Source organism: Meleagris gallopavo, chromosome 10 (assembly GCF_905368555.1).
Source record: "Meleagris gallopavo chromosome 10, MGAL_WU_HG_1.1, whole genome shotgun sequence".
Taxonomy (NCBI): domain Eukaryota; kingdom Metazoa; phylum Chordata; class Aves; order Galliformes; family Phasianidae; genus Meleagris; species Meleagris gallopavo.
This window is the reverse complement of record NC_139413.1, coordinates 1,727,600-1,749,246: the sequence shown is the minus strand read 5'-3', so window position 1 is coordinate 1,749,246 and position 21,647 is coordinate 1,727,600. Positions and strand designations below refer to the sequence as shown.

General features: G+C 54.1%; 1 protein-coding gene across 1 annotated transcript; it reads left to right on the top strand.

Moving 5' to 3' along the window:
* The first annotated feature begins 4,872 nt into the window (after positions 1-4,872).
* Positions 4,873-20,047, top strand: LOC109369123 (uncharacterized). The gene is made up of 9 exons (XM_085231803.1): positions 4,873-7,329; positions 7,594-7,663; positions 7,855-8,012; positions 9,727-9,867; positions 10,264-10,827; positions 14,875-15,423; positions 17,160-19,358; positions 19,623-19,692; positions 19,884-20,047. Exons 1-9 carry the CDS (start codon positions 4,873-4,875, stop codon positions 20,045-20,047), a joined length of 6,372 nt encoding a protein of 2,123 aa, XP_085087929.1.
* The last annotated feature ends 1,600 nt before the right edge of the window (positions 20,048-21,647 follow it).

The window sequence follows — 21,647 nt, the reverse complement described above, 5'->3', positions numbered from 1 at the left end:
TATAATATGTATATGAGGATACTTCATCCGGTTGTATAATTTATGCTTAATATCAGCTCTTTATACCACATAGTAACATTTAGTACAATTAATTTCTTACATTTTTCCTACTAAAATTACCAATCTTAAATTTCCCAATAGGAATCATAAAGCCCACATCTTTAATGATGTTTTCAGTCCAATCTAGCCAACATGAATGTCACTGAAATGCAGTCGTGGTTTTGATGTTTCCTGTTACTTTCTCTTCTTTGTCTGGCTTTATATCACTTAAATTTTATTACTTTTCAGTTCTTTTTTTTTTTTTTTTTTTTTTTTTTTTTTTTACCAGCCTATTAAGGAAAAGAAAATTGCTTTGTTTATGACACCAGGGCCTATGCTATTCCATTAGTGACCTTCATCTTTATCAAACTGCTTCAAATGCTTAATGTTATAAAGTCTTAATGCATAAAATAGCAAGTTTTAGAAAACTCTTTCACCACTGAAGTAATGTAAATGGCCCTATACAGAAATCAGTGCTGGGCTTCCTTGGGCCACAGGTTCTCTGATTATCTGCTTCACAGCAGTGATCAGAGCTACTCCTGAGCTCAACTGAACATTCAAGAATCTCCCAAGTGTGGTTTGTGCTGCCGAGAGAATATGCCTAGGATAAACAGGATGAAATGTGCTGTCAAGATTCCAACACTCCTCAATAAAAAGGAGATGAAGCTTAGACAATTACAAACCAGACAATTTTGATAACAAATATCTCTCTTCTGTATGACTAAAGTTAGATATCCCTTAGGAGTTTTACTGTTGGCTCTGGTAGTAATAAAAGGCCTCCTGTAAGACATATGATTAAATGACTGAATTATGACCATAGTTAGGAAGAAATATATGAAAAATACATTTTAAAGATAAGGATTTAGAAAATCTACAGTAACTTTCTTTAAAACTTCCAACATGTAATGTCCAATAACCTCAAATGAATGAATTTGGTAATAAACCACCTACCTATAACCAAACAACCCAACAATCAACCAAATAAATAAACATACCCTTAAAGAGTACTGCACTCTGACAATGACAGATATATACTGCAAATATTTTGTTCTTTTTATTCTTTCCCTTCACAGCATCTCGTTACTGGTTCAACTTTTTGCAAACTCCTCCCACTTTCAATCTCTTATGATATTACTTTTAAAATAATGGTTGTACGCAAATTCTTGGCAACAACTCAATTTTTCTTTCTCTGTTCCTCATATAATGGAAACATGAAATGGCAGCAAACATTAGCATGGTTTTATCATAACCTCCACTGACAGCAAAACTGCTGATGTCATCTGCCAATCTTTTCCAGTTCTACACTTTGTTAAGAGGATTTAACATTCAACTGATGACCATTTCTAGCATGTTTGTGATTTTTTTTCAGCACATATTTGATCTACAGAGCATAAAAGAAACTTCATTAGATGGTATAATAATAATTTCATACTAATATATATTTCAAAAATAGTCCCAGGTCATGCTCAGCAACATTTATGTCACATAAGAATTTTTAGTGGAGAACAGCTCTATAATTGAATCAAAGTAATTTATTCTCTCACTCCTAATGATTTTTTTTTTTTCCCCTCAAACAACATTATGAATAATTATCTTTTTATCTGTAATAAACTATTCAGCAAGTAAAGTCTTCTACCAGGAACCAGAGCAGGACCACACTTCTACTTCTAAGCCATTATTGCTATATAATTTGTATAAATAATTTTCCCTTAAGAAAGAAAATAATTTTTGAGCTTAAGGCTGAGAACACGGTACAAGAAAATAAGGAATTTAAGAAGGAAGTAGAAAAAGAGTAAATTTTTCAGTGCAGAGATGAAGTCAGTCTCATGTCACATGTTTTCAGTAGTGTAGGTTTTAATTTATCATGTTTTTGGATTTGATAGATTTAGCTTGCTTTTTTGTTCATTTGTTTTGTTCTTGAACTTTCCCCTCTGTTATTCTGGAAAAGCAAACTTTCCTTTCCTCCCATTGATTTGTCTAGACTAAAATTAAGAAGAACCTTTTCCTAAGACATTCCAGCTGACAAAATTGATCATTTTATAGAGTACAAGGTAATATGACTCATATACTCGATTATGGCATTTATCTAATCCTTTAATATGTAGTTTGAAAATGTTATACTGAACATATTTTAAGCAAAATTAAAAACTTTATGTAAGAACTAAATTTGTGTGCTCTGTATAACAATAGTAAAAATTTCATAAGCCCAGCTGAGTTCTAGGCTATTTCTGATAACTTCCAGTTAATCCAAGCTTCCGTCTGTCCTGACTCTGATATTTGCTAACACGCAGAAAAAGAAGCTAAACTATTATTGTTCTCTTTCTCAGCTGAGATATGGGATAAGCTAAAGGATCTACATAGAATGCAAAGCGTCACTGGGTCCATAATCTGGACCTTATTATTTGTTGTCTTTCCATGCTAAAGATGATATTAGTAATAAATATCATTTTGCTGTTCTTGTTGTACGTGAGCCAATTCTTGCATGCAGTATTTCCATCACAATTGAAAGTTATTTTTCTATCAGGCCTTTGCAATTACTATTTCATTAAAGAAACAAACTGTCTTGCTGATTACAAGGAAATAGAACACAAAATAAAATCTATAGATCTGTCTAATATTTCAACATTATCCAATTTTCCCCGTTTCAAATTAAAGCTATTCGTGTTGAAAAAAATGGATTCTGTTTTTCCTGCAATGTTAATTCCCCTATCACTCAATACTCCACAAAAGTCAAATTTTCTGTTAGCAGCACCACCAGATTTGCATAAGAAAAATAAAAACAGAACTACAGATAACGTAATCAGTTTTATATAAAAACCCTCCATCTTTAACTGTCCAAGAGAAGATAAACTCCACGGCTTGAAACCCACCTCAATTAAGTGACATCTTAGTTATGTCTGCCCAAGTCTTACTAACTGGATGATTCCAGTACAGATTGGGAGAAAAAAGAAGCACAGAGAATTGCAATGGAACAAATTATCAAAAAGCTACGGATGATAGGATGATTGCTGCAGTAACTTAGGGATGTGCAGGGGAGTAATAGATTCAGAAATTAGCTGTTTTGGTTTGAAACATTTCTGGTCTAGGAGACAGTGACAGCAATGCAGGAAAACAGTGAAAACAGTAAATCTTCATCAGGAATATCTATGCACGCTTGTCTGATGTGTTGTTAGAATTAGAGTCAAAGGTGAGACGGCTATGTGCAAGGGTCATGATACCAGCACAGCCATTTACAACACCTGTACTGGGTTCAGCTGGGACAAAGTTGATTTTCTTAATAGTGTCTATGTTTTGGCTTCAGGAGAAAAACGTTGATAGCATATCAAGGTTTTTGGTTGTTGCTGAGCAGTGCTATACAGAGTCAAGGATGTTTCAGTTCCTCACCTTCTCCTACTGTCCTGCCAGAAAGAGAGCTGGGAAGGGACAAGGAACAGGAAGGTGCATTCATACCATATGACATCATGCAAAAAAAAAAAAAACCAACAGAACTGTGAGGATCTGGCCAGGGAGGTGGCAGACAATGCTCAAGGACAGGCTGGGCATAGCTTGGTGGGGGGTGAGAAATTGAGTGGCTCACCACTTGTTTTGTAAATATATATATATATATATGTACTTGAATATATATACACACATACATGTATTTTCCAGGATTGTTCAGCCTGGAAAAGAGAAGGCTGCAGGGAGATCTCATTGTGATGAATATTTCAAGGGAGTTTAGAAACATAAGGTAAATAAACTTTTTATAACTGCAAAAACATGGCTGATGTGCAGCACGTACATGTTGGTAAAAGCAGACCAGCTGAGATAATGCTAGCTGCCCAAAGTAAAGAAAATTGAGTACAAGAAACTATGTGACTGTTGAGATACAATGAAAAAACAGTTCCAGTGAGAAGCAGGTACTCTTACAAGCACTTACCAGCACTTAGCTGATGACTTTTTATTCAATACCAGTCTATATGGGCAAAGAAACTTCTTCAAAAATATCCTGAAATGTATGTGCTTTGTGGCAATCATGAGATGCTTAAGAAATATTCTGATTGCAGAAACTGGGAACTGAAGGACTGCAGTGAGGCTATGAAGCTCTGCCACCGGTACATCCTCACTTGTTTCCCCAGTTCCAGAACAGAGCGGCTCCTCTGGGATGTACTACCTCCCAAAGCGTGCCAGTGAGGACTTCCCACAGACTGCAATTCGTCAAAATTCATTGCAATCTGGATCAAAGCCACGGAGTAAAGTCATTCCAGCACAGATCGTTCCATTATGTACGTGCAAATGAGGCAAGTAGAGCCACATCACGTACACTACTGGCAACACTTCTCTAGAGGCAGCTCACCTGTGTCCCGCACTCCGCTCCCCAGGCGGTTCTCCACGGCCTGCAGCCTCCAGCTACTCCAGCGCGGACCGCTCCACAGAGCGCGGCACACCCGAGCTCTAAGCGGGGCCCGGAGAGCGGCAACACGAAGACGGGACCGAGGGGCGGACGGGCCGCTCGGGCCGGGTGTAGTCGGGTTGAGCGACGAGACGAGGGCGGGGGCCGCTCCGCGCCGGACGGCGCGGCCGAAGGTGAGCCCGTAAGCGGCGACGACGGCGCCGCCGGAAAAGGTCCGGGGGCGGCCGCGGAGATGGCCGAGGGAAGCGGGAAGAGGGGAGCCCGGCGCCGGGGCTTTGTGACGCGGGCCGGCGTCGCGCCCGAAGGCCATTGTGACGCGGGGCCGCCTCGAGGGGCCGAAGTCCCCCGGAGAGAGTGCCGCTCACTCTCGGGAGAGCGGCTCCGCGAGGAGGCGACGGCTCCCCCGGGTGCGTGCGACCGAGCCTCAGCGCGAGGACGCGACGATGAGCGAGGAGCGAGAGAAGAAGGACGAGCGCCGGCCCGACGCGGGGCTGCCGCGCGTGCGGGAACGGCGCCGGGTCCGGGCCGGGGAGGGAGGCGCTCGGGCTCGGCCGGCGGCGACTTCGCCGCCTCCGTCCCGCGCCTCCTTCTCCCGACAGGTGGTGCCGCCGGGCGGCCGGAGCCCGGGCTCGTCCCTCCGCGGCTCCGTCCGTCTGCCGCCGCTGCCCGGCCCGGAGAGCTCGCGGGCCTCCGGGAACCGCGGAGCACAGGTAGGGAGCCCGAGGGAGGCGGGGCCGGACGTCTTCCCGCGCCGCGCGGGGACCGCCCTGTGGCGGGGCGGCTGCGGGGAGCGGGGTGGCGGCCGCCCGCGGGCTGAGCGCTGCCCTCGGTGCCGCGTGCGGCGGGAACGGGAAGCACCGCGCTCACTCGGCCTTTCTCCTCGGCTTCTCTTGCAGGCGGCCGGGCGGGAGTTTCCGGCGGCGGTGACCTGCGGCGGTGCCGGCGGGCGAAGCGGGCAGCCTCGACCACCCTTGCTGCCTCGCTTAAGGCAGCCAGGGCTGCCGGCAGCTGCACCCAGGTGTGCAGCAGCAGCATCTTCTCGGGCCTGTAAGCTGCCTGCTCTGCCAGCAGCAGCCTCTTCCACACCTTCAAGAGGCAGAGCGTGTGCCGTGGGCGGTAGAGGCAGCAGACTCCCAGTACTTGCCCCGAGACCTCCGCAAACACCGCAGAAGTTGTCCGGTTGCAACACATGGCGGGCAAACTCTGTGAGCGTGCCCAGGCCCCGTGCTGCCAACACTGCTCAGGGAAAACTGGGCGGACGCTCCGTGACATCGAGGGCTCAGATTCCTGCCTCTGGTGGTTCCCGAACCAGGGATGTTGGAGTGCAGGTTGAGCTGCCAGAATTTGAAGAGTCTGCTGAGAGGGAATCCGCAGGATGTTCGTCCGGCAAACTGTGGAGCGCATCTCTTGCCTCATCTCATGAGGCAGGCAGCATGCCTTCAGCTTCTCTTCTGGCTGCGGACCCGGGGCCTGGAGGACACCTTGAGGCTTTGCCTCTAACAGGTCCTGAAGATGGGGAAAACTCAACTTCTTCCAAGGGTGAATACTTTCCAGGAGAGGCCAATGCAGCACCTCTTTTCTGGAGAGCAGTTGAGGGAGAAGAAGAAACAGCTACCACCATGCCTGAGTTCTCCCACCAATCCCTGGGAGAATCACGGAGGTTGCAAGATCCCAGAGAGGTCTATGGGGAGGCATATGGATATCCTCCAGTTCAGCCAGCAATCAGGAGGATCCAGGATGAGGCGAAAAAGGACCAGCTGCTGTCCAACTGGAACATCTCCTGGCCAAATAACATGAGCGTGCCCAGGCTGCTAAGGCCCCACGCAACAGAAGACAGTGCCAATGCAGCTGACAGTGCTCAGGGCACGCTGAGCGTCCACACTGCGACATCGAGGGCTGAGGGGCAGTTTTCAGCTTCTGATGATTCCTCAGCCAGGGATGTAAGAGTCCAGGACTTGCAGCTAGAGTTGGAAGAGGCTGCAGAGATAGAAAGGGCAGGACAGTCATCTGGCACCCTGCAGGTTGCTTCTCTTGCCCCATCTGATGAGGCAGACACTGTGTGCTCACCATCTCATCTGGATGCTGATCCTGGGCCTGCAGGACACTTTGAGCCTCTGCCTGCATCAGTGCTGGAAGATGCAGAAAGCTCAGATTCTTCCGAGGCCGCATGCCCCACAGAGGAGGCCGATGCAGCATCTCTCCCCTTGTCAGTGTGCGAGGGAGGAGAAAGAGAAGAATCAGCTGACATGCCTGAATCCTCCGGACAAGGTCTGGGAGAAGCACGGAGACTCCCAGATCCCAGCGAGATCAACAGGGAGCCCTATGGGCACTCTCCCATGATCCCAGCAATGCGGAGAATTCGTGACAAGGACAGAAACGACCTCATGTTGTCACACTGGAATATTTCCTGGCCAAGGGATGTGAGAAGCCCCAGGCAGCAAAGGCTCCAGGCAAGAGGTGACACATTCAATAATGTTGGCACTGTTCCGGGCATGCCAGGCATCTGGCCCAAGACATCATGGGCTAGTGACTGGTTTCTTGACTCTGGTGACACCCGAACGCGGCCTGTTAGACTGCCAGTTATACCAGAGGAGTCCAGTAATGAGAGCGACAGTGATGAGGACATGCAGGATGCCAGAGACATTGCGGTGAGAGATGAGGGCATGCACCCGTCCTCCTGTCCTTGCCCTTCCGCACCGGAGAATGTGGAGGAAGATTGGGAATGTGACTCTGAGGAAGATGCTGAAGCAGAGGCAGTCGGCATCACATCCAGCACCTCCGATGAGTCATCTGGTGAAGTGGAGGCCACGTCTTCAGCTTCATCTGTGGCTGCAGATCCCATGACTGAGGAGCATGCGTCAGCTTGTGAGGAAGCAGAAGATGTGGGCCCTCAGCATGAGGTGAGCCAGCTGTGCGTGGTCAGCAGCAGGCATGAATTGGAGGCAGAGGCAGAAGCGGTGCCTGGAGTGTGCGCTGTGGGGAGATTCCTGGTGCTGTCTCCTTTCCAGCCAGCTCCATGCATTAGGGTGGACAGCCCCTCTGTTACCCCTGCCTTGCCTTCAAGCAAAGGGGCCTTGAAAGGGGATCCCTTCCCTGGGGCCCTGGCACCCACACCATCACCAGCCAGTGGCATACAGGGGTGTGGTTTTGTTCTCTCCACACAGGTTTCTGCCGAGGCTGAAGAACGTGCACAGAGCTCTGTGTGCTTCAGAGATGCACCGGAGGATGGCCCAGGTACGTCCCTGAGCAGAAAGCCATCCCAGAGAGGAACCTGTCAAGCTCAGATGCCCACCAAGTGGCACGGAGACCGGCAGCGTTCTGTGCACTGCCATATTCCGGCCAGTCCTCCCAGGGAAATTCCATGGTGGTGGGTGGCAGCAGGGCCTTGCCTCTGCCCCTTGCCTACAGCTCTCTGTCCCCCACAGGTACCGCTGCCGCACCACACGCAGCGTCTCGCCGCCAGATGCCAGCTGTCATCAGGACTGTGCTCCGGGCTCTGCGCAGAGTTTGCACCTGCAGCTGCATCAGGGGACAGCGTGAGGAGAGGCACGAGGCTGCCAACACCAGGCAGCTCCCCAGAGATGTGTGATTCCATCGTGTCAGTGTAGAATTCCGATTCCATCCCGTCAGCGTACAATTCTGATTCCATCCCATCAACATAGAATTCTGATTCCATCTCGCCAATGTAGAATTCTCATTCCATCCCGTCAACATAGAATTCTGATTAAATGCTATCTTTATTCTAACCTGGCTGAGTGCTGTCTGATCTGTGCGCTCATGCGCGTTTGGTCTCTGAGTGCAACTTCTGGGCTCAGAGCACGGGGCAATGGATCCGTGTGTCCGTGGTGCCAGCAGGTGCAGAGAGCGTGGGCGTGCCAGGCAGAGTGATTTCTGGCTTGCAAGGTGTGAGCTGGCTGAGCCGGTGTGTGTGTGAGGTGGCCTGCGATGAAGGGGGTGAGGGGCTCTGAAAGGGGCAGCCCTGGTGGGAGAGCACCGGTGTGTCTGTAGGGGTGGGAGCACGGCCAGGCACCTGCCTAGAGGAGACCAGGAGTGTCCCGGCTGGGTCAGGGCTCCTCAGGTGTCACACTGCGCAGGCTTGGGTCCTCCCTACATGGACATCATCATTCCCCCATATGCGGATGTCACCAATATACAGATAAACCCGGACACCGTGGTCCAACGTGAGCTTCTGCAGCCTCCGTGCCTATGCTCCGAGCGCCAGAGTGGGCGCGAGTGTTTGTACCCCTGGGGTAATCGGGTGAATGTGCATTGCACTCCCTCCAAGTAAATGCAAATTGATTGTCCTCCACCTTCCTCGAGGGGACCATAAAAAACCTGTCTTAGATACCAATTATGTCTTGCCCAACTGAGCCCAGTGGAGCAAGAAGAATCAAGGTTCCTCAACATTTTCAGAATATGCTCTGGGGCTATTAGGATTGCCCATCTCTCCTTCCATGCTTAGCACCAGCTACTCATAATGTCATAATGTACTTCAACAAACTCTTTTTTCTTTTTTTTTTTCCCCACATCCCTTGTTGAACTTTATTCTGTCCGTGCCTTGGCCTTCCCGATGCCATCTCTGCACATCCAAACAACATCCCTCTGTTCCTCCCTGGCCACATATCCCCACTTCCACTGCTTCCTTCTTTTCCCTCAGCCTTCCCAGCAGGTCCCTGCTCAGCCACGCTAGTTTCCTGCCCCCTCGCCTGATTTCTTATTCTGGGGGATGGAGAGCTCTTGTGCTCTCAGAAGCATGTTCTTAAATGTGCTGCCAGCTGTGTTCCATTCCTTTGTGCCCAAGGACAGTTTCCTAGGAGATCTCATTCAACCATTCCTCAAACAGTTCACTGAAGTTCACTCCCCTGAAGTTCAGCATCTTGACTCCACTCTTTGCCAGGCCCATGTGTCTGGAGATCACAAACTCAACCAGGGCACGGTTGCTGCAGCTCAGACTGCCTCCAATCTTAACCTCTTTGACCACCTCCTCTGCATGGCTGAGCACCAGGTCCAGCAGCCATTGGTGGCCAGCTGGTCGACCCCTCTGGTCGACCTGTCCAAGACCTGTACCAGAAAGTCACCATTATTGGGCTCAAGGAGTCTCCTGGATCACTTGCAGCTAGCTCGCCATGTTTGTTTCCCAGCAGGTATCTTGGTGGTTAAAAATCCCCCAGTAGGATCAGAGCCTGCAGCTGAAGGAAGAAGGTCACATCTACAGGCTCCCCTTGATTCGGTGGCCTGTAGTAGACCCCGACCACCAGCTGTCTTTTGTTGGTCTCAACCCTGATTTTAACCCACAGGCTCGCAACCTTTGCCTGACTATTTCTCAGAGGCAGCTCTTTGCAGTCCGTCGTCTTTTTGTTATAGGCAGCAATTCCCACACCCCTCTTACTTTGCCTCTCCCTTCTGAAAAGCTTATAGCCCTCAGTGGGGCTATTCAGGTTACGCAAATTGAAGAATCGTAGGATTGCTCATGTTGGAAAAGGCCTTCAAGACATCAAGTCCAACCACAACCTAACCATCCGACCCTAACTCTGACAACCCACCTCGAAATCATGTCCCCGAGCACCACATCCAAATGGATTTTAAACACATTCAGGGACAGTGACTCAGCCACCTCCCTGGAGAGCCTGTTCCAGTGCCTAACAAGCCCTTCTGTAAACAGTATTTCCTGATAACCAACCTAAACCTCCGCTGGTGAAACTGCCTGCACTGCCTGCACTGCCTGCACTAATCACACTAATTGCTCTGTCAGCAGAAATTGCCATCACTAACTGCCTGCACTAACTGCACTGCCTGTACTAACTGCCAGCAGTAACTGCCTGCTCTGCAAGCAGAGAATCTGTGATGAGGCGAGAAAGGAGCAGATGTTGTCCAGCTGGAACATCTCCTGGCCAAACAACGTGAGCATGCTCAGGCAGGCAGGACCCCAAGAAGCAAATGCCAGTGCCAGTGCTACCGACACTGCTCAGGGTATGCTGGACACCTGCACCACGACATCGAGGGTGGAGGGCCCCTTTCCTGTGCCAGGAGAGTTCCTGTCCTCGGATGCTGGAGTGCAGGAAGAACAGCATGATGTAGAAGAGATTGCTGAGACAAGACCTGCAGGACGGTCATCTAGTGACCTGCAGAGTGCACGTCTTGCCCCGTTTGATGAAGCAGAAGCAATGCATTCAGCTTCTCTTCTGGGTGCAAGTCCTGGGCCTGCAGGACAGATGGAGCCTTTGCCCACATCAGTTCCTGAGGACATAGAAAACTCAGGCTGTTCCATGACAGTGCACTCTCTGGAGGTGGCCACGAAGCACCCTTCTTCCTTTCATTATGCGAGAGAGGAGAAAGAGAAGAGACAGCTATGGCCATCCCTGAGTCCTCCAGGCAATCTCTGGGAGCACCTCCCAGAGGTGAAACTGCCTACACTGCCAGCACTGCCAGCACTAACTGCCAGCACTAACTGCCAGCACTGCCTGCACTGCCTGCTCTGCCAGCAGTAACTGCCAGCAGTAACTGCCAGCAGTAACTGCCATCACTAACTGCACTGCCAGCACTAACTGCCAGCACTAACTGCCAGCACTGCCTGCACTGCCTGCACTGCCAGCATTGCCAGCACTAACTGCCAGTACTGCTGCACTGCCAGCACTAGCTGCCAGCACTAACTGCCATCACTAACTGCCAGCTCTAACTGCCAGCAGTAACTGCCAGCACTGCCTGCACTGCTTGCTCTAACTGTCAGCAGTAACTGCCATCACTAACTGCCAGCACTGCCTGCACTGCCAGCAGTAACTGCCAGCACTAACTGCCAGCACATTGCCTGCACTGCCTGCACTGCCAGCACTAACTGCCAGCACTAACTCCCACCACTCACTGCCTGCACTGCCTGCACTGCCAGCACTAACTGCCAGCACTAACTGCCTGCACTGCCTGCACTGCCTGCATTGCCAGCACTAACTGCCAGCAACTGCCAGCACTAGCCAGCACTAACTGCCAGCAGTAACTGCCTGCTCTGCCTGCACTGCCTGCACTGCCAGCAGTAACTGCCAGCACTAACTGCCAGCACTGCTGCACTGCCTGCACTAACTGCCAGCATAACTGCCAGCTGCATGCCTGCACTGCTGCCTCCTAACTGCCAGCACTAACTGCCACACTGCCTGCACTGCCTGCCTAACTGCCAGCAGTAACTGCCATCACTAACTGCCAGCACTGTGTGCCTGCACTGCCTGCACTGCCGCATGCCACTGCAAGCACTAACTGCCATCACTAACTGCCAGCACTGCCTGCACTGCCTGCACTGCCTGCACTAACTGCCTGCTCTGCCTGCACTGCCTGCACTGCCTGCACTGCCTGCATTACCAGCACTAACTGCCAGCACTAACTGCCACCACTCATGGCCTGCACTGCCCGCATTGCCAGCACTAACTGCCATCACTAACTGCCAGCACTGCCTGCACTGCCTGCACTGCCTGCACTGCCAGCACTAACTGCCAGCACTAACTGCCAGAACTGCCTGCATTGCCTGCACTGCCAGCACTAACTGCCCACTGCACTAACTGCCTGCACTAACTGCCAGCACTGCCAGCACTGCCATCTCTGCCTGCATTGCAGCACTGCCTGCACTGCCTGCACTGCCAGCACTAACTGCCATCAGTAACTGCCAGCACTGCCTGCACTGCCAGCACTGCCTGCACTAACTGCCTGCACTAACTGCCTGCACTGCCAGCACTGCCAGCACTGCCTGCATTAGCAACACTGACTGCCATGCACTAACTGCCACCACTCATGGCCTGCACTGCCCGCATTGCCAGCACTAACTGCCATCACTAACTGCCAGCACTGCCTGCACTGCCTCCATTGCCAGCACTAACTGCCAGCACTAACTGCCAGCACTCATGGCCTGCACTGCCTGCACTGCCTGCACTGCCAGCACTAACTGCCTGCACTAACTGCCAGAACTGCCTGCATTGCCTGCACTGCCAGCACTAACTGCCTGCACTAACTGCCTGCACTAACTGCCTGCACTGCCAGCACTGCCAGCTCTGCCTGCATTGCAACACTGCCTGCACTGCCTGCACTGCCTGCACTGCCTGCGCTGCCAGCACTAACAGCGCTGCCAGCAGTAACTGCCAGCAGTAACTGCCTGCACTAAAGACCAGCAATAACTGCCTGCACAGCCTGCACTGCCTGCACTAACTGCGCTGCCAGCACCACCTGCCAGCAATAACTGCCTGCACAGCCTGCACTGCCTGCACTAACTGCCTGCACTGCACTTAACTGCTAGGGCCACGGTGGAGAGGAGCAGGGCCGGGTTTGGCCGGGAGGCTGGCGGCCTTTGAAGTCACTGCTGCAGGGGACACTGCTGGCAACTTCGGCACCTCCATACCACACCTCCCTCTCCACACAGTCGGGCCGCACGGTGCCATGTGTGAGGCAGACACCATGCGTTCAGCATCTCTTCTGGCCGCAGAACCTGGGGCTGCAGGACATCTTGAGCCTTTGCCTGTGTCAGTGCCTCGATATGCAGAAAGCTCAGATCCTATCGACGCTGTCCGGAGGAGGTCAATGCAACGCTATTCCTGCTGTCAGTGTGTGAGGGAGGACAAGGAGAAGGAACGGCTATGGCCATGTCTGAATTGTCCACCCACGATCTGGGAGATGCACCGAGATGGCAGTATCCCAGAGAGAACAACGGGGAGCCCTCTGGGTATCCTCCAGATCACCCAGCAATCCGGAGAATCCGTGATGAGGCGAGAAAGGAGCAGATGTTGTCCAGTAGGAACGCATCCTGGCCACACAGCTTGAGCATGCCCATCTCTGTCTCCAAGTGAGAGCCAACCCAGGGAGGGCCTGCTGAGCCCGACCGGCCCAGCCAGCAGCTCCATGTACAGAGTCCTGCTGTGCCCGGGCCACCCCTCCCAGGGGAAAGCTGCGGAGCTTGGTGGCAGGCAGGCTTGGTGGCCTTGCCTGGGCCCGCCCTGCCCCTGGCCTGCAGCTCTCTGTCCTGCACACGCTGCTACACCATGTGCTGCAACTCGCCGCCGGTGGCCCCCAGCCAGCTGCCCAGGCATGTGTGGAGAGCTGCCACAATGGGCTGCCGGGCCGTGGAGGCTGCCATGTGGGGACCAGCCCTCCTCCGCTTCAGCTCCTCTGCACTCAGCCACCCCTGGGCTGAGTGCTGCCCTCGGTGTTCTGCGGAGCGTGAGCGGGAAGGGCCACGCTCACCTCACTTGGTGTTTCTTCTCGGCATCTCCTGCAGGCAGACGGGTGGGAGATTACGCTGTCGCTGACCTGCAACAGTGCCAGTGGGCAAAGTGGACAGCCTCTTCCAGCCTTGCTGCCTCGCTTGAGGTAGGCAATGATTCTGGCAGCTGCACCCTGGCATGCAGCAGGATCTTCTAATGCCCCTAAGCTGCCCGCTTTGCAAGAAGCAGCCTCCACATTTTCTCCAAGAGGAAGAGTGCATGCCATGGGCATTAGACACTGCTGACTCCCAGAAGTTTCTCCAAGTCCTCCGGGAACTTTACACCTCTAGGAGATGGCACCAAGAGCTGAGAGCGGGGTGCCAGTCCTGCAAGACTCATCACCCATTTTTATGCCTCTGCATGTCAGACCCAAGCAAGGCTACCCTGCGTCCCTGGGCTGTGCTGCAGCCAGAAGCCCGACAGTCGGATTGCAGCTGGCAGTACCAGAGCTCCATGCACCCACCAGCAGCCTGGGAACACCAGCAAGAATGGCCCAGGTGCTGGCCACGGCTTGCACAGACACTGATGCAGCCTCTACACCCATGTTCCCCTCCCACAAAGAAGGGCTCAAGAAGGCAAGCATGTCCTGGCAAAGAGCAAACAAGGTAACTGCCTGCATCTGTGCCTGAAGATGCACAAAACTCAGCTGCTTCCAAGGCTGCAAGCTCTCCAGAGGAGCCCAACGATGCACCATTCTTCTTGGGAGCGTGCAAGGGAGAAGAAAGTGAATCAACAGCAAGCACTATGCCTGAATCCTCCACACGAGCTCTGGGAGAAGCACCAAGATTGCAAGATCCCAGAGGGATCACAGGGATGGCCTGCGGATACTCTCCCATGATCCCAGCAATCCGCAGAATTCGTGATGCGGAGAGAAAGGACCGGATGTTGTCCAGGTGGAATGTGTCCTGGCCAAACGGTGTAAAAGGGCCAGGGGCATCGAAGATCCCAAGCAGCAGATGATGGTGCCAGTGCTTCTGGCACTGCTCAGGACATGCTGGGCGTCTGCACTACAATTGCAAATGCTGGGGGCCAGTTTCCTGCCTCTGGTGATTTTCAAACCTGGGATGCAAGTGTGCAGGCTGTGCAGCGAGAGCTGGAAGAGCCCACTTCCAGAGGGAAAAACTGCAGGACAGTTCCTGGTGCTTTGTTGTTTCACAGCTCTTGCCCCATCTGATGAGGCAGAAACCATGAGTTCAGGTTCTTTTCTGAACTCAGGTCCTGGGCCTGCAGGACAACTTGAGCCTACGTGTGCCTCAGACACCAAAGGTGCCGAACACTCAACTTCTCCCAAGACTGCACACTCTCCAGAAGAGGCCAGTGATGCACGTGATGGCACGTGAGGGAGGGAAAAGAAAAGAACCAGCTATGGCCATGCCTGAGTCCTCCACACAAGCTCTGGGAGAACCATCAAGAATGCAAGATCCCGGAGAGATCTACTGGAAGGCTTATGGATGTCCCCCAGTTCACCCGGCAATCCGGAGAATCCGTGACGAGGCAAGGAGGGAGCAGATGTTGTCCAGTAGGAACCTGTCTGAGCCATGCAGTGTGAGCACGCCCAGGTTTCTCGTGCTCCAAGCAGCAGATGACGATGCCAATGCTGCCAACAATGCACGCGGCGTGCTAGGTATCTGCATCACAACAGCAAGACTGATGGCCAGATTCCTGCCTCTGGACATTCCCAGCGTGCAGGATGCACAGGGAGAGTCCACTGACGACACTCCAATGCTGCTGGCACAGATCGCAGCAAACTGGATGCCAGAGACAGTGCACTGACGGCTGCCCTTACTCTCCAGTTTTTACTGTAGTAAACTCAATACTTGCAGGCTGTACAGCAAGAATGGGAAGACAACCGTGAGGAAGAAGCTGCTGAGGCAGCCACGGTCCTACCAAGCATACCTGATGCTTCATCTGCTGAGGCCAAGACCAGGCCTTCAGCTTCCCCTGTGGCTGCAGAACCCAGACCTGAGGGACATTCACCTGCATGTCAAAGAGCATTAAGGCAATCAGCACTAGGTGAGGAAAGTCCTTGTGGTCAGCACCACGTGTGAAATGAAGGCACAGACAGGAGCTATGCTGGAGTGTGCACAGTGGGGAGATGCCTGATACTGTCTACTTTCCATCCAGCTCCATGCAGAAAGGTGGACATCCCCTCCATAACCCCTGGCTTGCCTTCATGTGAGAGGCATGGTTGACAAACCAGGAGCAGAGAACCTGGAACTTGGAGTGTTGCTGGCAAGGAACCTACAGGGCTGGTTTTCCTCTCGCCTCACAGGTTTCTGCAGAGGCCAGAAGAGGTGCACAGAACTCCAGTCGCATCAGAGAGACGTCAGAAGATGGCCCAGATATGTCCCCAAATGGAGAGCCTTCCCAGGAAGGGCCTGCTGAGCCCGACCAGCCCCGTCAGCAGCTCGGAGGCTGGCAGCACTCCAAGCACACCGTCCTGCTGTGCCCAGGACAGCTTTCCCTCCTGGGGAAAAGCTGTGGGGGGGGGGCACGCAGGTCCTTGCCTGGAGCCCACCGTGCCCCTTACCTATAGCTGTCTGTCTCCCACAGGAACCGCTGCCAGACCACATGCAAGGAATCTGCAGAGGCCAGAGGACCTGCACAGAGCCCCAGGTGCTTTGCAGATGCACCGGAGGATGGCCCAGGTACGTCCCCAGACAGAGAGCCATCCCAGGGAGAGCCTGCCCAGCTCAGATGTCCCACCAACTGGCACGGAGGCAGGCAGGAGTGCGTGCCCTGCCACAACCAGGCTCACTGTCCCAGGGAAAACCTGAGTACAGTGCAGCAGGGCCTTGCCTCTGCCTCTTGTCTGCAGCTCTCTGTCCCCCACAGGTTCCGCTGCCGCACCACACGCAGCGGCTCACTGCCAGATGCCAGCTGTCATCAGAACTGTGCTTTGGGCTCTGCGCAGGGCTTGCACCTGCAGCTGCATCAGGGGACAGCGAGAGGAGAGGCATGAGGCTGCCAAGACCAGGCAGCTCCTGGAGATGAAAAACTCAATCCCGTAGATGTAGAATTTGGATCAAATGTTACCTTTATTCTGTTCAGGCTGAGCGCTGCCTGATCGGTGCGCTCAGGTACGTTTGGTCTCTGAGTCGACTACTGGGCTCAGAGCACGGGGCAATGGATCCCTGTGTCGGTGGTGCCAGCAAGTGCAGAGAGCGTGGGCGTGCAAGCCATCCCAGGGAGGGCCTGCCCAGCTCACATGGCCCACGAAGCAGCAGGGAGGCCAGCAGCACTGCATGCCCCGCCATATCCAGGCGCACCGACCCAGGGAAAACCCGCAGCGGCGGTGGGCAGGCAGGGCCTCGCCTCTGCCCCTTGCCTGCAGCTCTCTGTCCCCCACACGCTACGGCGACTCGCCGCCCCTGGCCCGCCGTCATCGGGACGACGCCGAGCCCCAGGCAGCCGGCCGCCCAGGCGTGCGTGGAGGGCTGCCGCAGTGCGCTGCGGTACCCGCCGGGGCTTTGTGACGCGGGCCGGCGTCGCGCCCGAAGGCCATTGTGACGCGGGGCCGCCTCGAGGGGCCGAAGTCCCCCGGAGAGAGTGCCGCTCACTCTCGGGAGAGCGGCTCCGCGAGGAGGCGACGGCTCCCCCGGGTGCGTGCGACCGAGCCTCAGCGCGAGGACGCGACGATGAGCGAGGAGCGAGAGAAGAAGGACGAGCGCCGGCCCGACGCGGGGCTGCCGCGCGTGCGGGAACGGCGCCGGGTCCGGGCCGGGGAGGGAGGCGCTCGGGCTCGGCCGGCGGCGACTTCGCCGCCTCCGTCCCGCGCCTCCTTCTCCCGACAGGTGGTGCCGCCGGGCGGCCGGAGCCCGGGCTCGTCCCTCCGCGGCTCCGTCCGTCTGCCGCCGCTGCCCGGCCCGGAGAGCTCGCGGGCCTCCGGGAACCGCGGAGCACAGGTAGGGAGCCCGAGGGAGGCGGGGCCGGACGTCTTCCCGCGCCGCGCGGGGACCGCCCTGTGCCGGGGCGGCTGCGGGGAGCGGGGCGGCGGCCGCCCGCGGGCTGAGCGCTGCCCTCGGTGCCGCGTGCGGCGGGAGCGGGAAGCACCGCGCTCACTCGGCCTTTCTCCTCGGCTTCTCTTGCAGGCGGCCGGGCGGGAGTTTCCGGCGGCGGTGACCTGCGGCGGTGCCGGCGGGCGAAGCGGGCAGCCTCGACCACCCTTGCTGCCTCGCTTAAGGCAGCCAGGGCTGCCGGCAGCTGCACCCAGGTGTGCAGCAGCAGCATCTTCTCGGGCCTGTAAGCTGCCTGCTCTGCCAGCAGCAGCCTCTTCCACACCTTCAAGAGGCAGAGCGTGTGCCGTGGGCGGTAGAGGCAGCAGACTCCCAGTACTTGCCCCGAGACCTCCGCAAACACCGCAGAAGTTGTCCGGTTGCAACACATGGCGGGCAAACTCTGTGAGCGTGCCCAGGCCCCGTGCTGCCAACACTGCTCAGGGAAAACTGGGCGGACGCTCCGTGACATCGAGGGCTCAGATTCCTGCCTCTGGTGGTTCCCGAACCAGGGATGTTGGAGTGCAGGTTGAGCTGCCAGAATTTGAAGAGTCTGCTGAGAGGGAATCCGCAGGATGTTCGTCCGGCAAACTGTGGAGCGCATCTCTTGCCTCATCTCATGAGGCAGGCAGCATGCCTTCAGCTTCTCTTCTGGCTGCGGACCCGGGGCCTGGAGGACACCTTGAGGCTTTGCCTCTAACAGGTCCTGAAGATGGGGAAAACTCAGATTCCTCAGCCAGGGATGTAAGAGTCCAGGACTTGCAGCTAGAGTTGGAAGAGGCTGCAGAGATAGAAAGGGCAGGACAGTCATCTGGCACCCTGCAGGTTGCTTCTCTTGCCCCATCTGATGAGGCAGACACTGTGTGCTCACCATCTCATCTGGATGCTGATCCTGGGCCTGCAGGACACTTTGAGCCTCTGCCTGCATCAGTGCTGGAAGATGCAGAAAGCTCAGATTCTTCCGAGGCCGCATGCCCCGCAGAGGAGGCCGATGCAGCATCTCTCCCCTTGTCAGTGTGCGAGGGAGGAGAAAGAGAAGAATCAGCTGACATGCCTGAATCCTCCGGACAAGGTCTGGGAGAAGCACGGAGACTCCCAGATCCCAGCGAGATCAACAGGGAGCCCTATGGGCACTCTCCCATGATCCCAGCAATGCGGAGAATTCGTGACAAGGACAGAAACGACCTCATGTTGTCACACTGGAATATTTCCTGGCCAAGGGATGTGAGAAGCACCAGGCAGCAAAGGCTCCAGGCAAGAGGTGACACATTCAATAATGTTGGCACTGTTCCGGGCATGCCAGGCATCTGGCCCAAGACATCATGGGCTAGTGACTGGTTTCTTGACTCTGGTGACACCCGAACGCGGCCTGTTAGACTGCCAGTTATACCAGAGGAGTCCAGTAATGAGAGCGACAGTGATGAGGACATGCAGGATGCCAGAGACATTGCGGTGAGAGATGAGGGCATGCACCCGTCCTCCTGTCCTTGCCCTTCAGCACCGGAGAATGTGGAGGAAGATTGGGAATGTGACTCTGAGGAAGATGCTGAAGCAGAGGCAGTCGGCATCACATCCAGCACCTCCGATGAGTCATCTGGTGAAGTGGAGGCCACGTCTTCAGCTTCATCTGTGGCTGCAGATCCCATGACTGAGGAGCATGCGTCAGCTTGTGAGGAAGCAGAAGATGTGGGCCCTCAGCATGAGGTGAGCCAGCTGTGCGTGGTCAGCAGCAGGCATGAATTGGAGGCAGAGGCAGAAGCGGTGCCTGGAGTGTGCGCTGTGGGGAGATTCCTGGTGCTGTCTCCTTTCCAGCCAGCTCCATGCATTAGGGTGGACAGCCCCTCTGTTACCCCTGCCTTGCCTTCAAGCAAAGGGGCCTTGAAAGGGGATCCCTTCCCTGGGGCCCTGGCACCCACACCATCACCAGCCAGTGGCATACAGGGGTGTGGTTTTGTTCTCTCCACACAGGTTTCTGCCGAGGCTGAAGAACGTGCACAGAGCTCTGTGTGCTTCAGAGATGCACCGGAGGATGGCCCAGGTACGTCCCTGAGCAGAAAGCCATCCCAGAGAGGAACCTGTCAAGCTCAGATGCCCACCAAGTGGCACGGAGACCGGCAGCGTTCTGTGCACTGCCATATTCCGGCCAGTCCTCCCAGGGAAATTCCATGGTGGTGGGTGGCAGCAGGGCCTTGCCTCTGCCCCTTGCCTACAGCTCTCTGTCCCCCACAGGTACCGCTGCCGCACCACACGCAGCGTCTCGCCGCCGGATGCCAGCTGTCATCAGGACTGTGCTCCGGGCTCTGCGCAGGGTTTGCACCTGCAGCTGCATCAGGGGACAGCGTGAGGAGAGGCACGAGGCTGCCAACACCAGGCAGCTCCCCAGAGATGTGTGATTCCATCGTGTCAGTGTAGAATTCCGATTCCATCCCGCCAGCGTACAATTCTGATTCCATCCCGTCAACGTAGAATTCTGATTCCATCTCGCCAATGTAGAATTCTCATTCCATCCCGTCAACATAGAATTCTGATTAAATGCTATCTTTATTCTAACCTGGCTGAGTGCTGTTTGATCTGTGCGCTCATGCGCATTTGGTCTCTGAGTGCAACTTCTGGGCTCAGAGCACGGGGCAATGGATCCGTGTGTCCGTGGTGCCAGCAGGTGCAGAGAGCGTGGGCGTGCCAGGCAGAGTGATTTCTGGCTTGCAAGGTGTGAGCTGGCTGAGCCGGTGTGTGTGTGAGGTGGCCTGCGATGAAGGGGGTGAGGGGCTCTGAAAGGGGCAGCCCTGGTGGGAGAGCACCGGTGTGTCTGTAGGGGTGGGAGCACGGCCAGGCACCTGCCTAGAGGAGACCAGGAGTGTCCCGGCTGGGTCAGGGCTCCTCAGGTGTCACACTGCGCAGGCTTGGGTCCTCCCTACATGGACATCATCATTCCCCCATATGCGGATGTCACCAATATACAGATAAACCCGGACACCGTGGTCCAACGTGAGCTTCTGCAGCCTCCGTGCCTATGCTCCGAGTGCCAGAGTGGGCGCGAGTGTTTGTACCCCTGGGGTAATCGGGTGAATGTGCATTGCACTCCCTCCAAGTAAATGCAAATTGATTGTCCTCCACCTTCCTCGAGGGGACCATAAAAAACCTGTCTTAGATACCAATTATGTCTTGCCCAACTGAGCCCAGTGGAGCAAGAAGAATCAAGGTTCCTCAACATTTTCAGAATATGCTCTGGGGCTATTAGGATTGCCCATCTCTCCTTCCATGCTTAGCACCAGCTACTCATAATGTCATAATGTACTTCAACAAACTCTTTTTTCTTTTTTTTTTTCCCCACATCCCTTGTTGAACTTTATTCTGTCCGTGCCTTGGCCTTCCCGATGCCATCTCTGCACATCCAAACAACATCCCTCTGTTCCTCCCTGGCCACATATCCCCACTTCCACTGCTTCCTTCTTTTCCCTCAGCCTTCCCAGCAGGTCCCTGCTCAGCCACGCTAGTTTCCTGCCCCCTCGCCTGATTTCTTATTCTGGGGGATGGAGAGCTCTTGTGCTCTCAGAAGCATGTTCTTAAATGTGCTGCCAGCTGTGTTCCATTCCTTTGTGCCCAAGGACAGTTTCCTAGGAGATCTCATTCAACCATTCCTCAAACAGTTCACTGAAGTTCACTCCCCTGAAGTTCAGCATCTTGACTCCACTCTTTGCCAGGCCCATGTGTCTGGAGATCACAAACTCAACCAGGGCACGGTTGCTGCAGCTCAGACTGCCTCCAATCTTAACCTCTTTGACCACCTCCTCTGCATGGCTGAGCACCAGGTCCAGCAGCCATTGGTGGCCAGCTGGTCGACCCCTCTGGTCGACCTGTCCAAGACCTGTACCAGAAAGTCACCATTATTGGGCTCAAGGAGTCTCCTGGATCACTTGCAGCTAGCTCGCCATGTTTGTTTCCCAGCAGGTATCTTGGTGGTTAAAAATCCCCCAGTAGGATCAGAGCCTGCAG